Source organism: Raphanus sativus, chromosome 4 (genome assembly GCF_000801105.2).
Source record: "Raphanus sativus cultivar WK10039 chromosome 4, ASM80110v3, whole genome shotgun sequence".
Lineage (NCBI taxonomy): Eukaryota > Viridiplantae > Streptophyta > Magnoliopsida > Brassicales > Brassicaceae > Raphanus > Raphanus sativus.
This window is the reverse complement of record NC_079514.1, coordinates 32,057,940-32,075,826: the sequence shown is the minus strand read 5'-3', so window position 1 is coordinate 32,075,826 and position 17,887 is coordinate 32,057,940. Positions and strand designations below refer to the sequence as shown.

Below are 17,887 nucleotides of genomic sequence, written 5' to 3'. Positions count from 1 at the left end.
ACGTCTGGCAATTGAAGAGCCATCCATATTTTAACTAACTAAACAAAGAAAAACGGATAGACATTATACTGAATCCGACCAATACTTCATTCGAGCTGTTTTGAATTTGAAGCAAACTGAAGCATTCGACTAAAAATGGTGTGTAACTACCGAGTTTTCCACTATTTGATAAAAAAAAACAAAAAAAACTACAGAGTTTTCCACTGAAGCACATAAACCGCGGTTCTTGAATTTAGCCAATTTTTTTTATCAACGAATTTAGCCAAATATGACATCATCGATCCATGCTAAGTAATACAACAAGGCCATCATATGTGATTATTCATTTTCCGTGATTACAAGGTTTGTTACATTACACATGATAATCTTGCATATGTTGTTGCCTCGTAGTTGTAGAACTAATTAAGGATTGTAGCATAGCTTGAATAAGAGAATTCAACATTTTGTAGAAAAATCTAGTGGATTTGCATGCTTGACTTGGTTATGTTACACTAAACTGTAATTTCGATTTTATTTTCAATATTGTGTTTTCTTCTACCTGAAAGCAATCTCAAAATAAGACTACTTTGCTCGTTATTGATTGAACATAAAGATAGAAAGGGAAAAAGCTCATAGAGCTTTATCGAATGCAAACAAAAAAAAAAACTAAAGAGAGGAAGGGGATTAACTTGTCAACAAGATAATAATGTTTTATATAGATTTCATATATTTTGAAAAGGGAGAAGCTGCTCGTGTAGCCAAAGTTACATATTTCATTCACATAACTGTCATATTTATAGGAAACTGAAAGCGAAGAGGGCCCTAAACTCTTGAGCTTGTTGTCATTTCTTTAGGCTTCTGAAGATTGCATTGGGCTTCTCGTTTTGGGCTCTAATACTACCACCCAATATTATGCAAAGTTACTGTGGGAAAGTCGGTATAAAACTCCAGTTTGCTCATTTGTCTCCCTATTTATGTCTTTCAAGGGACATCTGAGAACCAAATGCTTGAAAGCCATGATGCTCTTCGGACTCTTGTGGTAAGTATTTTGATAAGATGCTATTATGTTTGGTTATTTGTTTGTGCGTTTGATCAACAGTATATTAGTGGTGGTGGTATGCTACTAAACCACAGTATAGTCCTTATCGGTTGTTACTCCAAAGTATTTACTCGTATGTGGAATATTTGATTCTGTAGAGGAAAATAGTCAAAGATGATTAGAAAATTTCAGACACTTACAGATTCTCAGATCTAGTAGTATACACGTACCTAGTTTAGCCTATACATTCAACAACAAAAAAGCTCTGTTTATAAGAACTTGTGTGATTCGGCTCTCCACGTTCTAACAAGACAAAACGTTTGAACAAATATGGGTCTTGTTTTGTATAAAAGTGGACAACATTGCTTCATTTAATTTAAAATTTCACTTCAACACTGATAAGTCAATAGAGAAATTAAAACAACAAAGGCAAGTTCAGGCAAAAGAGACAAAAAAAAAAACAAAAAGCAAAATCTAATGTTTTGGTCCAGACGCTTCAGCCATCTTAGTTACCACTTCATGAATGAAACCGCTCTTCTGAGCGTAGAAATTGAACTCCTTAATCTGCAAGGCTTTCCATTGCTTCTCGAATCTCTCCTTATCCTCTGATGAAAGCCTACTCCACCCTTTCTTAGCAGCGACATCATCCACACCGAAACGAGCTACCGATTCAACAACCGAAACAAACTCTTGCTTCATCACAACAGCAGGCTCCTCTTCCTTCTTCTTCACAGAAGGCTCAACTTTCCTAGACTTGCCAGCTGATGATGATGATTCAAGAGCCATGATGCCATTATCTCCCCAAACAAGCTTCGCCAAATCAAACGCCCGGCGATCATGGGCTTTAGAAAAAGACGGATCCTTTCCTTTCTTCTTCTTGCCTTTACCAAGATTGCTCTCAAACTTCTTTTTCAAAGCCCTAATCTTCTCCATAAACTGAGTTTTAGTGACATCAAAGCTCACGGATTTCTTCACCATATCATAAAGAGCGTTCTTGTCATCGTAAGGGCTTGACCCGGTTTTGTTTTTGAAGTTGATAATCCCTTGCAAGACCGCAATCTCGTCTTCCCCGGACCAAACTCTTTGGAAAGAGTTTTTCTTAGTCTCTTCTTCTACAGTACTCTTCTTTTTGTTGTCTTCTCCGGAAACCCTCTTGGCCCTCTTTGGTTCGCCTTCATTCTTGTCACTAGATCTCTTCTTGGTCTCGGGCTTTGAGGAAGTTTCCACCTTTTTGGAATCTGCGGGAGGTTTCACAGGTGGATTCGCGACCGGCTCGGCTTCGGATTCGGAATCGGTTGCTTCTTCTTCAGGAGAAGAAGCATTGGCTAACGTATCTTCGTTTTCTTCTTCGCTTGAGGAAGATGCCATCGGCGGATCTTCCAACTTCTTGAGAAGTTTCCCACTCATCACTTTTTTTGAAAAAAGGGTTTTAGTCTCTTGGGACTTTTGAGTTTTGGCTTCTGCGCTTCCTATCTCTTTATACAGAACACAAATCGTCTATCGGTTTCCCATTTTATTTAATTTTTATCTCAGTTTTCCGTTTTATTTAATTTATTATATTTTCCTTTTTCTCTCGTTTAGTTTCCTTTTGATATGATCATGGGAATTGGGAAGCATCGGGACGGACATGTATTCAGTGTTCGAAGCATATCTTCCCAACCAGATGCAACAAACGCATGAAACCACCTGGGGAATATAGCCAGCTCAATTACAAAGGTCCTCGAAGAACAATTGTATGAGAAAGAGTTCAGACGAAGGAGTTATTTAATTTCCAATACCGGCGATCTCCAGCTTACGCGTTTCAGACCTGCGAACATTGAATGAAGAATTCCGACCAGACCAGGCTGAATCAAGCAACAAACTGAATATATTGTCCTATCATCTTGGTCCATCATAGAAACCCCAATGAAGTGGATGCAGCCCAAAAACAGTCAAATAAGATCAATTTTCGTCCATGACAAAGAGAGCATTTAATTATGTCGACTTCTTTCTCTTACATGCACTTTAGAGTTTGAATTTAACTTTGGTAGATGCTCTGCATGGTGTAAGGCTATAGAGATTGATTCTCGGTTTAAAGGTAGGAGTAATGAGCCATACAGAGGTCCTAGATCAACTATTACTATGGACGTTTTTTATGATGTATCTCTCTATTTATAGAGCTCATTCTGATAAATAAAAACTTAAGCCTTCTAAAACTAGTTTTTTTTCGTTTTGTGTTTTTATGTTTTCAGTAATTATTCAAATAATTTAAATATAGTATTTTGTGGGCTTTTGAAATAAATTTAACACATAATACTATTTTGTAAGATCTAAAATATGGATAACATAGGCTAGAAAGTTTAGAAACTGACAAAAATGTATGTTCAATAGACTTAGACTTAAGATTGAAAGCATCAACAGAGATATTTAAAAATGTATATGAAAGAAGAAAGAAGGTAATAATGGACTTTTAAGAGAGAAAATTGATATTGAGTAAAAATAAAGCAGAAATAAAGCAAATATAAAGCAAATTATTTGAACGATTATTTCTATAAATTTTGTTTTTTCCATATTTTGATTCATTAATAAAATTCTAATTAAAATTAATATAAAGAGGTAAAATAAATTTATTATGAAAAATTGCTATTCACAGAAAAAAATTATTATAAATTTTAATGATCCACCCAACTAAAATTACTATTCACAAAAAAATCAATAACTGAAATTGATATGGCGGACTACGACCACCATAGCCGCCTTGGTATGGTGAGCTACCGCAACCATAGCCAAAACCGTCGTGAAAAGGAGAGTTTCCACTGTAATTGGGTGGGTTTCCAAGTTTCCACCGTAGCTTTTTCCATTAACTTCTAATGTGAAAGGTATTTCTGCCTCTACGGTTAAAGAGACTTCCACAGTGAAGATTTTTCTTCGTACCAGATTTTATTGCTTTTGATAAAACATTAGTTCTTTCAACTTTTTATGGTTTTGTTGGATCAAGTGAAAAAATGGTTTGTTGTTTAAATAAAATGATAAAGGTTAGATGAAGAAAATGATCTTTATTTTACTTGAAAATTTTTTTTTTGAAACTTATAATATAATCTATAAATTTAGAGTTTTATTTCTTATCTACTTAAAATATTACCATATAAATTAATTGACAACTCATTAGAAGAAGATCATGAAATTGGCCGTGATTGAAGGTTGAAGAACATACAAATAGCCTTATGTATATTGGAGTTGGAGAGGGTCGGCTTTCCGGCGAGTTAGTTTTGATACCGTTTTTTTCTTTCTCGACTAAGGAGATGAAGCCACGTATTGAGAAGACGTATTTTTCATATACTTTGTAGTTATCCAAAAATTCGGGTTTTATTTGGATTTAAAGTGACGAATCTGTTTATAATTACGGTATTTTGGCTTTCGTTTTAACAAAACTGATTGTTGACAAAAAAAATTCTCATAAAATTATAATGGGACAGTTTAATGATATGTGATTTCACTATTTATGTAATTTTTTTCTTTATAGTTTTTTATTTTAATACTATATAATTAAAATAAAATATTTGAGTTAACCAGGATAGTATAAAATTAACTGACTCAAAAAAAATTTGGAGTTATATGAACAATTATATATAGTTATTTGATAATTTTAATTTTGTAGTAGAAGAATATTGTCTTTCTAATTTAACACTTTAACCCAAACAAATATATTATCTTTGTACATTACCCTATTTTAAGTTAGTTCAAAACTTTAATCCATGTTTGCTACATTACATTGCATATAAATTTAACTTAGTTTAACAAAATAAAATTTATAATCCGGAAATTTTGTTTTTTTTTTCTTATCTCCAACAAAAACATTTATTAATAAAAACAAGAGATGGAATATCAATTGTTACCAAAAAAAAAAAGATGGAAAATTAATGTTTTTGAACGTTTTGGTCAATTGCTTTTTCTCGAAAATTGTAGAAAAAAAGTGAGCGAGAGAAAGCCCTAAAGACACCAAATAGTTATTGGCAGTCGTTTCGTCTTCTCCTTCTTCCTTTGAACATCGGAGTTTTCACCGACGAATCGAACTGTTTTTCTATTTCTCTCTACGATTCAGGTAACTTCTCTCCCGCCTCCATCCATCGTCTTCACTTGTATCTATCTCAATCCTTTGAATTCATCTTAGCCTCACGATTTCTACAATTTAATCAGTATTTGTTCAATTGATTCATTCCTAACTATTTTTCATTGATTCTTCTGATAAAATCTTGATTTCATAGAGATTATATTTTAAAAGATTATAACTTTGAGAGCCCTGCGTCTTATGCAGGTTTTTCACTTGGATTCAGAACAGCAAATTGTACTTTTGTTCTTATAGATAATTAGAAGACAAAGATGGATGATTGGGGTAAAGACTTTTACTACATTATATGCATTCTAGTTATGTTGTGTAAGAAAGATAAAGACTTGTCCACACTTTTTATGGTTTCAGAGACTGAAGAATTTCAACCAACTCCTGCAAAAGTCGAACTTAAAAGCAATTGGGATGATGAGGATGTTGAGGAGGATGTTGATGAGAATGACATCAAAGACTCTTGGGAGGAGGAGGAGGAGGATGATGATGAACCTACTCCTGTATTTTCTTTTTTTTTTTCCTTTTCAATTATTTGCATAATTTTGCAAAATTACATTTAAACAATTTTTTGTTTGTTACTGTAGGCAGCTGTAGTAAAGCCTGCTCCAAAGAAAGCTGTTGAAAAGAAGGGTAAATCTGTTGAAGCTCCTCCAAGAGAACCATCAAAGGATGAACCTTTTGATCCTATTGCTGACAAACTTCGCATGCAGAGGTATTGATTGTCACACTTTTATATTGCTTCTTCTGTTGGTTCTACAGTACCATAAGTCTCTTTTATTTTTAGGCTAGTGGAGGAAGCTGATTACGAGGCAACTGCTGAACTGTTTGGAGCAAAGACTGATGAAAAAGCCGTTGATGTTTTCATTCCCAAGTCCGAAAGCGATTTCTTGGAGTATGCTGAGATGATATCTCGTAAACTTGTACCTTATGAGGCAAATTCCCATATTCTCTCTTCCTTGTCTCTCTCTCTCTGCTATTTGATTAATTCCCCAATTGATTTTACATTGAATTTATGTTCTCTGTTTTTGCAGAAAAGCTTTCACTATATTGGGCTACTCAAAGCAGTGATGAGACTTTCTGTGGCAAATATGAAAGCAGCTGATGTTAAAGACGTTGCTTCCTCTGTTTCGGCAATAGGTAACGAAAAACTCAAGGCAGAGAAAGAAGCTGCTGCCGGCAAAAAGAAGACAGGTTACTTGAGTTAAAAGCATGTCTCTGTTTCTGAAATGATCAGTTTGATAATGGTTTTTTTTTAACTGTGTTTTTTTTAGGTAAGAAGAAACAACTGCATGTGGATAAGCCTGACGATGATCTTGTTTCGGGTCCTTATGGCGCCATGGACGACGATGATTTCATGTAAAAGAATATGGCTTGGAGATTGCACTTCTAATCCATAAGAAGAGCTTATATTACCTTAAATCATAGGTGTTTTCTTAATTATCTATTGAAGCAATACAAATTAGTAAAAAACAGAGTTGTCTTTTTCTCAGTTTTTCATTTGCTTTACTTTTCTTTTGGAAATTATGTAGTTAAGAAATTTTTTCTTTTTTTTTTTCTTTTGCAATCACATTTTTTTGGTAAGGCCGTGTTAGTCTTAATTGGAATCGTACGTTGGTAACCGTAAGAATTGACCAGTTTTCAGCTTTGGTTAAGTTGGGATTGAGATGATGGAAACGACCTCTTGTTGAAAAGTTGTTAAACTATGTTTTCAACCAAAAACAAAGAAGGATACAAGCTTTTTCTACTAGTTTCGATCAAATTGATTCCCTTGGGTCTCTTTGATAGTTAATTTCTAATGTCAATCATTGCAAGACAGCTTATATTACCTTCCTCTATGGGAACTTTTTTGTTTCCAAAAAAATTGTGCATACATATTTCGATGGTTATTAATTTTATCTATAAATAATTTCTATATAGTATGTGTTTTTCTGTCTCCACTCCTTGACAACATCGTCTACATTCATCAAAGGAAGTAATATGTCTTCGTCGTAGATCTGTAGACAATCTACTTCTAAACTTAGTCATGGACACAAGATGACAAGCTTGTTCCAAAAGGCCAGGAGCAGTTATTTAATTCTATTATAGATCATGTCTTCTTTCTCTAATTTGGAACTTTGAAATGTAACAGTCTCGGTGATCATAGAATGAAAATCTTCAGTTTTTCCTGAATTTTGATTCTTGTGAGAAAAATGATCAAAGTGACAAAGTCAATTATATAACGATATGTGACCGAGTTTTACGAAAAGCTAACAAATCCCCTCCTGAAAACGAATAAAAATTGGAGGCAATAGGAGACAAATAGATTGACAAAAAAAAACAGAAGCTTAAAGCTTGTTTTCAAAGGTTGCGAGCCAGTGGCATCATCTCACTTTAACCGCCTCTACTTCATAGACAAGCCACGAATTCTTAGGCACATCTTTCTTCTTCAATCCTTCCTTAGAGTATCTGTTTATATCACATCCAGAAGCAAGACAAACAAAAACAGGTTAGTTTTATAGTAAATATTATATTTGCTGATAGTGAATCATCAAAAGATTTAATCAACTGACATACCCAAGAGATGGTGGAATTATGAGTCTTCTCTTATCACCAACTCGCATCCCTGAGAATAAGAGATGCAGCTATATTACTTATAAAAAAAATATCAAGATTTATGAAATTATTAAAGCTCCTATACAATACCTTCAACACCATTGCTGAGACCTTTTATGACCTCTTCTCCACCTGCAAACAAACATTTTACTTTTGTCAAAAAAAGGTAAAACATAGTTTAATGTGTTTTAGGATGGTTGAAACAACAATAACAAAATATCTAAAATATTTTTTACCTAAGCGAAATCTTAATGGAGATTCTTCCAAGTTTGATTCAAACACTTTCCCAGTGTCTTTTAACTTCCCAGTAAAGAGTATGCTCACCTGACACAGCCAAACCGGACTTGAGACATCATCATCCATATTGCATATGACTAAGAAGTATATAGATGTAAAAAAAACTACTCACCTTTTTCCCTTGAACAGCTACTTTACCATCTGACTTCCCTTTTTCAATCTCTTCAACTGTCACCTCATTTGGAGAAAGCTTTGATTCTGGTAATTTCTTAGTACTAGCTTCTTTCTCCATGTTCCTATTCATTATGGAAATAAAATCTTATTGGAGAAATCTATTAAACAAAAGAGAGACAACTCTCTAGCAGAAGCTTGTCTCAGAACCACCATATATATTAACTGAAATTTCTACCTAAAGACTATGTAAGATATGACTCACTTTTCGGTAGCTTGTTTCTTCCTCTCTCTAGTCTCTTCTCTCCTCTCTTTTTTCCTCTTTTTCTTTGATAGAGTTACATCAGTTGATGATTCTATTGCTCTGGTTATGTGCGAGACAATGGTAATGTTAACTGAATCATGGATATCAACAAATTAACATAATCAATTCAGTTGTAATATAATACACCACTTTACTTGTCAGTCTCTGGCTTCTTCAGAGTTTCAGGAATATCTTTCTCCTCTTCTTCGTCTGTGTTAATAACAACTGGTTCCTTGTTTCTTTTCTTCTCCTTCTTCTTCTTCTTCTTCTTCGAAAGTTCATCAACGTCACCAGATGGTTTATCCTCCCTGACATATGTATTAGTTAACAAAAGGAAACCATACTAATAAATAACACTAACACCTGTCTGTGGTGAGTGAAGGCTTTCTTACTTTTTATCCTTGGACTTGTGTGTATGAGTTGTTGTTGCTTCTGATGTCTTCTCACCATTTTCCAAAGTCGAACTTCTAGCCTTTGACCTCGTGACCCTTGAAGGCAAAGGAACCTCTGAAGAAAGGACCTTCGGGGTCTTGTGGTCATCATCGCTGTCAAGTATTTCTACAGAGTCCTCCTCTTTGGCATCAGAATCTGAATCAGAGACTTGAAACTTCTTCCTTAGTCTTTTACTTCTCTTCTTTGCCTTTGTTTTAGCTACCCTCTCCTTAACAGTCACTGAAACAGAGACAATATATGGAAGTACAGTACCGTAAATAAACACTGTGAAACTCTAAAACCAATTTCAGATAAACATAAAGTATTAAATATGTGAATTCTCCATGAAAAGACGCTAGAACAGAGAATCAACCTTAACTACATCTGCAATAAACATACAAAGACCAATGATATTATGATACTAGGAGGCTAAGAAAAAAAGCACAATAACTAGTCTCAAGTGTATACAAGTAACTCTGAAGATTACAGCTAACAGTTCCAAGTTAAAACATATAAGTATAAAGAAAAAAGAAACATACACTCATCATCGTCGGTAGAAGATGGACGATCATCATCATCATTAATGAAACTATCACTGTAGTCATAATCATCACTGCTACCTTTCTCCACGTCTGTGTCAACAATGTCTTCTCCAAACGACTCCCTTTGTTTTTTTTTTGAAAATTCAAGTCAAGGGAAGATACATACCACCAATACGAACAAAATCACAATTAATAAAACTTAGAAAAAAGGATACGACTCGTCATCATTTAGGCTCAAACCGGCGGCGCTAGTCCTTCCGAGGAAGTAGCCGGTGAGGTGAACACTCCTAGGACCGATGACAGAGAAGATAACATCCTCGGATTCTTGAAACTCGATGTTGAGCTGGCAAGAATCGACTTTTTCAGGAAACAGGACGCATAAGAAGAGTGGGCTTTTGTTCCCGACGTTACACTGGAGAATGCTTCTGTTAGTTCCCGTACTGGTAAGCCCCAGTGTCGCCTGAAAGATTTAAAAAAATAAGTGGGGGGACCTGATTGCAAAATCTGAGAGTTTAGGGGGCGGAAAGTAAAAAGACCTGGGAGAGGTGGAGTCTTTTGGCATCGTTAGTGGTAGAAGACTTGAGAGTGAAAGGCTTTCCTGGCTTCACTTCAACTCCTGCAAACACACAATCATCGGCAAAATTAATGTTTGATAGATGTTTTGAGAAATAAAAAGAAAGGGAAGGATGAACGAACCCCAGAAAGCCATTGAATTTTGATGAAAGAGAATCGTAAAGGCGACAGTTTGTGTTCTGTGGCGAGGTTTTATACTGGCCTGGGTTTTATTTATTGCCGCCCTAATTTATTTGGGGGGTTTTTAATTTACACCAATGTTCTGAAAATCGGTGTAAGAAGTGCCTAAATGGCAAATTAGTATTTTTCCTATAAAATCTGATTTATGCTATTTAAATTGGTTTAAACCATTAAAAAGGATTAAAAATTGAATTGATTTAAGACAATCTAATCAATACTATTAAGTTTCTTAAATCAAATAATAGTATTAGTTTAAATCCACAAATTTAATTCATTAAAATATTTTATAATTAAATATTAAAATTCAAATATCTATGTAAATGTAAAATATATAACTATAAACTATTAATCGTTAATCTTCTATTAAGTATGTAATTTTTGCCTAATTTTTTTCTGACCAACCTAATGATTTTTTAACATTAACAAAATCTATTTAAAGTGATTTGTAAAAAAATAAATAAAAGGAAAAGATAATTTAATTCATTGAAATTTGACCAATTTAATGAATCAAAAGAAAACACCTCTTGCATTAAAAAAAAAAAAAAAAGAGCACCGAATCAAAAGAATCAAATGCGCCGTTACGAGACACCACATTCCAACGTCATTACTCTTCTTTTAATAAAGTGTTCATTATCCCTATATAAAGGGAACACATTTTTACTATTTTCTTCCTGGTCCAGAAAATAAAAAGGCCCAAGACAAGAAGAAGACGCAGAGTTGGTGGTGGTCGAGATCCGGCGCCGACGGGTCTCCTCCTCCTCCTCCAGTAATGATGATGATGAAGATTCCGAGCGGTGTTGTCGCTTCAGTCATTGCCTTCTCCACCGCTGCTCTCTCTTCTTCCTCCTCCGCTATTCCTCCCGTCTCCCCAAAGGTTTCCCTCTTTTTCTTTTTTTAGCATTTGCGATTACAGATCTGCTCTTGTCTAATTGTATGCTCCGGTTCTCATATTAATTTGAAATGAATGAGCAGGGCTGGGAATCGAGGAAGACGGAGAAACTGGAGCCGAGGTTTGATGGGCTGAGGTTTATAGAGACACTGGTCACAGCACACAGATAGAGATTCATTTTATGACTTTGGCCTTGGGTGATGCAAAAGCTTTGACACAAAGCGTGAGTGCTCTCACTTCGGGTCTTCTTCTCTTTTGTCTTGTTGTCTTCTATTTACCAAAACAGTCTTACTTTTTACAGTTTTCATTTGTGTACTGAGACTTGTATCATTATTATTGGTTGCCTACTTTGCTTCAAGGGTTACGCTACATTGTTGTGCATTTAGTTGAATGAGCCAAACATGAATAGGAGTGGCATTTATTTCATGTTCAGTTCTGTTAACATGTAAGAGCTTATTCATGTAGTTGTTTACGATGATCCAAAATCCAACACCTTGCATATTTTAGTTTTCTAACTTTCTGTTGTTGTTTCATTCGCTATTGATAAAACATTTTTTCAAGTATTTGTGATTTTCCATATTTGAACAATAGATTTTTCCAACGAATAGAATAGTCTCCTTCTACCCAACCAATTATTTTAGCTAGTTTTGTCCTTAAAGTCGTGTATTTGAATGTTTGATAAAGAAGTTCGAATAAAGTGAATTCACATACATATTTCAAAACTGTTTAACGTTAGGTTAACACAGATTTGTGACAGACTTTCATCATCCCAATCCTCTCGAACTCGTCTCAGCCTCCCTTGCCTTGTTTCATCCTGAAGTACAGTCTTAACTTTAACTAAGCTTTCACAAGACAATATATAAGGGTAAACGGCAATCCTCAAAATCAAGTCATGTGTTTAATTTATACATCAAGTGAATACATTCAATCTAAAGATTAAATTAATTTATTTTTCATGAGTTTTAGATGATTTTGTATAAATAGGAGAGTATAAATGTATAATATATTTTTTGTTAGACTATAATAGAATCTTACATAAAGGGTATGGTTTAAAAGTGGTACAAGATTGTTTAGCTTAACCACAAGTAATTTTTTAGATAAGATCCCTGTGTGCACAAAGAAAGAAGATAAGATCCATGTACAAAAACACGGCCGACACATCCAGAAATCCGGTGGTTAAACGTTCGGCAGCTCATGAACATTGTGATTTGGTATTAATGTGCGAATTAGAGTATCTCCAAAAGAAACTCTATAACTTCAAATATAGAGTTTTTTGCTCTCTAAAAAAGAAACTTTAAAACTCTAAATTCACTCCACAAAACTTCAAATTTGACGTTTCATATTTTTATTTGCAATTTGATCCTTATAATTAATTACATATCACATTTATAATTTATAATTATTTTTTGTCTATAATTTTAATCCTTAAAATTTTATATCTCATAATTGTTTCAGATTTGTTTTTATATATTTTAAAACAAAATATCACATTGTATAATAATTATGTCTTCATGTACCCTTTTAAACAAAATTATTAAGTTTCTTTTGTAGTATTCTTGTTGTCTAATTCAAGTTTTAAAATAAATTTATAAATAAAAATGCATAATTAAATATTAAAATACAAACAAAATACCACATTATTTCATAAAATTATTATGGCAATAAGTTTATGAAAATGTGATATTTTGTTTGTAGTTTAATTTTTTATTATGTATTTCTATTTATAATTTTATCTTTTAGTGTAAGATTTTATTAATTAATATTTCTGTAATACTTTTATATATGTGTTAGTTATTTATAAAAGTTTTATGAATTTACATTTGCCATGATAAATACAAGGACCATAGAGTAAAATACAAATAGTTTTGAAATGATGTTTGAAGTTTTACTTTTGAAGAATAACACTTTGAAACTTCAAATATAGAGTTTTACAAACTCTAAAATAGAGAGTCTTTTTGGAGTTGCTCTTAGGCAGATAAGTACGAAATTCTTAGGTTTCTTTCTGTTCTAAAGTTCAAAATCGATCAGAATATGATTAACAAGATTGTAAGTCAAAACGTTATTTAAACGCGAAAATATGTATTTTGCAGAAAAAATCAATGGCAGTCGCATTATGTAGGTAGTTGTTGAAAATTCTAATAACTTTTTGTTGAAAAGGATAATGTAATTACATATAAATATTGAGTAATAAGGGTAAGTTAGCAGGGCATGCATCTAACTCGGATCTAACTGACTGAAAACCAGAACACAACCACTAGACTCGTTGATACTAGTTTTTACTGTCTACATTAACTATTTATTATATATACTTAAAATAAACTGAAAATATTCTTTGATTGATCCTCGATTAATCTCTAATTTTTCTAGGTCCAATCCGAACGTACGAGGAACCTTAAGTAGTTTCCGAACATTGACCACACCAGATCCGACCTTGACTTTCCATGATCCTCTTCTCCGATGATTCACTTGAACTTTACTTTAGACAAGCGTAGAAACTTCAAGTATTCTTTTAACCCAAGATGTACCAATCTCTTTGTTGATGATGTCTGAAAGAGGATGAAAGGAACACTATTTCACCAGTAGTTAAGCCCTCCATTAATTGATGCACAATACTCTTCAGAAACCTTATCAAAACTCGATGAAAAGCTCCAAATCAGCATACTCAACCCCAATCAACAACATTGCCTTAAACCTATGCTCAATAGTAACTTTATATTACAAAGCATGGATTTAAACCTACTTGAAAGTTGGAACAAGTAGCTGGTATTATGAAAGTTCTCATAGCTTCTTATATTTTTAACTAAAAGATTTTATGTATTTCAAAATACTTTAAAATCACTTGTAATAACTATGGATTTCAAAGTAGTTTATGACTATTAGATTTTAAATAAGTTTATAGTATTCATGTTCGAATAACAATATATTTGTTATTTTAAAATACTTAAAACCCTAAGTTGAATACACCTCTAAATATATTACCATGCAAATAAATAGCAAAAAATTTAAAAGTTCAAATACCAGACACTTTGTTTAAGGTTTTAGCTAAATTATACATCAATCACATCAACTAATTTTGATGATATAAGTGACACATAATCTAATAATATGTACAATGAAGCTCTTAAAAGTTTATTTCAAATGTTGAGTAGGCTCAATGAGCCTGTTGAAAACTTTTTAAAAATTGATGTAGGTTACTTTTTGTTGAACAAATTCAACATGTTGAAAATATATGAGGTATGATCAACAATGTTGACTTGGTCTAGTTTAAACTACACATTTTAAAAAGTGCTAGCGAAAGTGAGCAGTTTCTTTTAAAACAAAAAATAATATTAATATATGCACCAATATTATTGGTTGCTTGGATTTACAGGTTTTAATTATACCCTACTTAATTAAAACAAATTATCTTATATCAAAAAATATCTTGTAGAAAACAAATTAATACCAAAATTATATGTTTTGGTTCTCTATAAATAGAGACTTGATTCATTTGAATTAGATATAGAAATTATCTATTTTAACAATAGTATTATCATTATGTTCTTAGAAAATAATATTTTGTATCAAATGGTTCGAAAATATTTATTGTGGCAAAAAATAAATTACAATTTTTTAAGTTTGAGTTATTATGATTTTTGAAAAATATTTCCTACATTTTGGTTCACAAAATACGTTATAAAAGAAAAATAAAAATAAAAATGATTGGGTATGTGTTTAATTTTGTTAAAATTATTGTAAAAGTTGACAAAAAACCTATTGTAAAAGTAAAAGTAAAATGAATATGTAGAAGAAAGAAAAGATGATATATAATGTTAAAAGTGTACATTAGGGTGTTGAATAACTACAACCATTATACATGGTTTAATTTTAAACTGATTATCAACAAAAGAAAAAATACAGGCCACTGAGGTTTATGTTTTCATGCAAAGAAACAAAAGTCGAATAAAAGGAACAGATCACTTAGATTACTATGGAGTAGTCCTAGCAAGCCATCGTTGCAGCATGTCACTATAGAAGCTTGGCTTTCGATATCTGAGAGAGGATATCATGTTTCTAACATGGTCTAATTTTAATCATTTGAATGTCATGAATACAACAACAAAGTCTTAAAGACAATACAAAATAGTCATTTTTAAAATAAAAAAATAAAACATAAACATAACTATTTATAAATTTTAATTATTTTAATAAAAATTAACCATAAAGATACTCAAAATGGATAACATTTTATCTAATATAAAAAGAAATATTTATCTTTCTCTCAATGTGTAGAAATATTTATATTCTTGTTGTGGTATTTTAATCATAGTGCTTGCTCTCTTCTTGCTTTGAGGTAATCTTAGGTTTTTATGCAAAGTTAGAATCTTCGTCCTTTTTAGGTAATCTTAATTACGTTGTTTACATTGAAGGAATATGGATTAATACAAAACATTGCAAAACTAAGAACTATAATTGAAGAACTACAATGGAAATATAACTTTTGTTATTTAAAAGAAAAATAAAATTTAGTATATATAATGAGATTGTTTCCATTTAGTTGGTTTTTAATAATTTTATAAAATAAACCGAATCGATAAAATGATTGTGTTTTGTTTAAATTTTTATTTTCACAAAAGAATCTTTTTAAAGAAAATAGTGATGTTTTACACTTGACATCTACATCAACAAATTAACTAATGTATCTTCCATATTAGTAGAATTAGCAGATTTAATAATTGATGTGGCACTTTATGCATGATTCTGCCAAAAACTAAAAAGAAATATGTGTTTTTTCATTCAAAAATTTAGATATTTATATGATAATATATTTAATGTATAAACTAAAATGTAATAATAGTTTGGGCATTTGATGTCAAAAATAATAATAATCATAATATGGGCATGATTTAACTGTTTTTTAATATATCTATCTTATGAAAACAAAAACATTTTCTTGGACCCAAACTTTTTAAGGATTTTAAATTAAATACACCCCTCTATTATAATGTAATTATGGAAACAATATTATACTAATGTCTATATTTTCAAACAACACAACAATTAATCTTGTGTTCAAACAATATAAAACAATGTAACTTTGAGTAAAGTATTCAAATAATATATGACAAATAAAATAATTAACATAAGTATATTTTATTTTTACATTTAGATACTACAAAATAATTTAATTGGTATGAAACCAATTAAATTAGTGAATCGATTTATTTCTATGTGAATAAATAAAAATACATTCACTTAAATTTTAAAAATATTTCATACCTCTTATTAAAACATAACTATTTCCTTGGACCAAATTTTCTATAAAAGTTTATATTAAATACATCATATGTGATAAAGTAATTATGAAAACAATATTATACTACTATATTTTTTTCACAACAGCATAATAATTAATCTTGTATCCAAAAATATAAAACTTTATAATTGAATAAAAAATTCAAATAATTTATGAAAAATCAAAATAGTTAAATAAGTATAATTTATTTTTGCAGATTTAGATACTACAAAATAATTTCAATCATTATAAAATCAATTAAGTTAATAGAATTTGATTTATATTTTCAAAAATAAATATTTACATTCATTTAAATTTCAATAAACTTTCATATTAAATTAGATACTATATATAAATAAATATCAATAAATTAATATCAAATAAATTGACATCAAGTAAATTCAAAAATTTATCAAAATATATCATACAGATAATCAAATAATATACAAAATTTTATTAAAAATTCATAACGGAATGAGTTGAAATGAAAAAATAAAACTACTATCTTATAAAATTTAATATTTAATAAATAAAAAATAATATAATTACATATATAAATATTAAAATACACTAAAATTAAAGTGTTAAAATATATTGATTTCGTAAATTATATTTTGTTTAAAGATGTTTTCGCGATTTTAAAGTCTATTGAAATAGTTTATATTATTAGAAATAATATGCATGTCGTGAAGATCCGATGAAAAAAAAAAAAACACAAAAATATTATATGAATGTTTATTTGTTGTTCCGCGTGAAAAAAGCGGTTAGATGATACACTTCAATTAGAATGTTTATTTGTTTATCACTTGTTAACAAAATTCGTTTGGCGAAATCTCTACTTATATTCATATATGCTTTTGTTGGGTCAATTTGTTTACCAGTAAATCAAAAATAATTTCATAAAATTGTATAAGAAACAAAGCTATAGCATGCTATATAGTTAATTGAATAAAATTTACATACATTTTAATTAATTGTATATTTAAATTTTGTTTTAGAATTGAAATATATAGAGCATAAAATATTTATATTAAGTGTAATTAATATGATATATATGAACAAAAAAATGTATTTATATTTCTATATGTTAGCAACATCAGTTATTTTTTTTTGTCAACATCTAAAAACAATATATTGTTTATTTAAGTAACATAATAATTTAATAATAGCCACTACATAAATATAAATATATATATATATATATATATATATATATTATACATTGAAAATAGTTATATTTTACAATAAATCTAACAAAAAAATTATGAAAATGTTCAATATATATTATGTGAACACAAATGCCTAAAACTAATTATAAACAAAAATATCATTTGATTATAATATGAACCAAATAATTTGCAAGAGAAACTACATATAAAAATTATAATAGCCATTACATAAAAATAATATATAAACATTATACATTGAAAATAAATATATTGTACAATAAATATAAAAACTACGAAAATGTTCAATATATATATAGACAAATTCCTAACACTAGTTAAAAATAAAAACATTAATTTGAATACAATATAAACCAAATAATTAGCAAGAAAAACTACACAGAAAAAA

The 17,887-nt window shown here is 30.6% G+C and overlaps 4 protein-coding genes across 4 annotated transcripts; 2 read left to right on the top strand and 2 right to left on the bottom strand.

Annotated features, from left to right (window-relative positions):
* Nucleotides 1–1,369: 1,369 nt before the first annotated feature.
* Nucleotides 1,370–2,509, bottom strand: LOC108852202 (probable transcription factor At1g11510). Its single transcript, XM_018625707.2, has one exon. It carries the CDS (start codon nt 2,423–2,425, stop codon nt 1,493–1,495), a length of 933 nt encoding a protein of 310 aa, XP_018481209.2. The 5' UTR covers nt 2,426–2,509; the 3' UTR covers nt 1,370–1,492.
* A 2,447-nt stretch (nt 2,510–4,956) lies between these two features.
* LOC108849703 (uncharacterized) lies at nt 4,957–6,698 on the top strand. Its single transcript, XM_057007485.1, has 7 exons — nt 4,957–5,101; nt 5,314–5,390; nt 5,475–5,617; nt 5,702–5,829; nt 5,902–6,049; nt 6,149–6,308; nt 6,389–6,698. Exons 2-7 carry the CDS (start codon nt 5,378–5,380, stop codon nt 6,475–6,477), a joined length of 681 nt encoding a protein of 226 aa, XP_056863465.1. The 5' UTR covers nt 4,957–5,101; nt 5,314–5,377; the 3' UTR covers nt 6,478–6,698.
* Nucleotides 6,699–7,316: 618 nt separating this feature from the next.
* LOC108851647 (peptidyl-prolyl cis-trans isomerase FKBP43) lies at nt 7,317–10,223 on the bottom strand. The gene is made up of 12 exons (XM_018625106.2): nt 10,092–10,223; nt 9,932–10,011; nt 9,611–9,855; nt 9,393–9,517; nt 8,814–9,093; nt 8,577–8,729; nt 8,383–8,481; nt 8,119–8,242; nt 7,946–8,033; nt 7,800–7,841; nt 7,671–7,719; nt 7,317–7,562 (listed from the first exon to the last, which is right to left on the bottom strand). The coding sequence occupies exons 1-12, from the start codon at nt 10,102–10,104 to the stop codon at nt 7,478–7,480; spliced, it is 1,383 nt and encodes a 460-aa protein (XP_018480608.2). The 5' UTR covers nt 10,105–10,223; the 3' UTR covers nt 7,317–7,477.
* Nucleotides 10,224–10,806: 583 nt separating this feature from the next.
* LOC108838509 (uncharacterized) lies at nt 10,807–11,406 on the top strand. Its single transcript, XM_018611439.2, has 2 exons — nt 10,807–11,022; nt 11,121–11,406. The coding sequence occupies exons 1-2, from the start codon at nt 10,918–10,920 to the stop codon at nt 11,205–11,207; spliced, it is 192 nt and encodes a 63-aa protein (XP_018466941.1). The 5' UTR covers nt 10,807–10,917; the 3' UTR covers nt 11,208–11,406.
* Nucleotides 11,407–17,887: the final 6,481 nt, after the last annotated feature.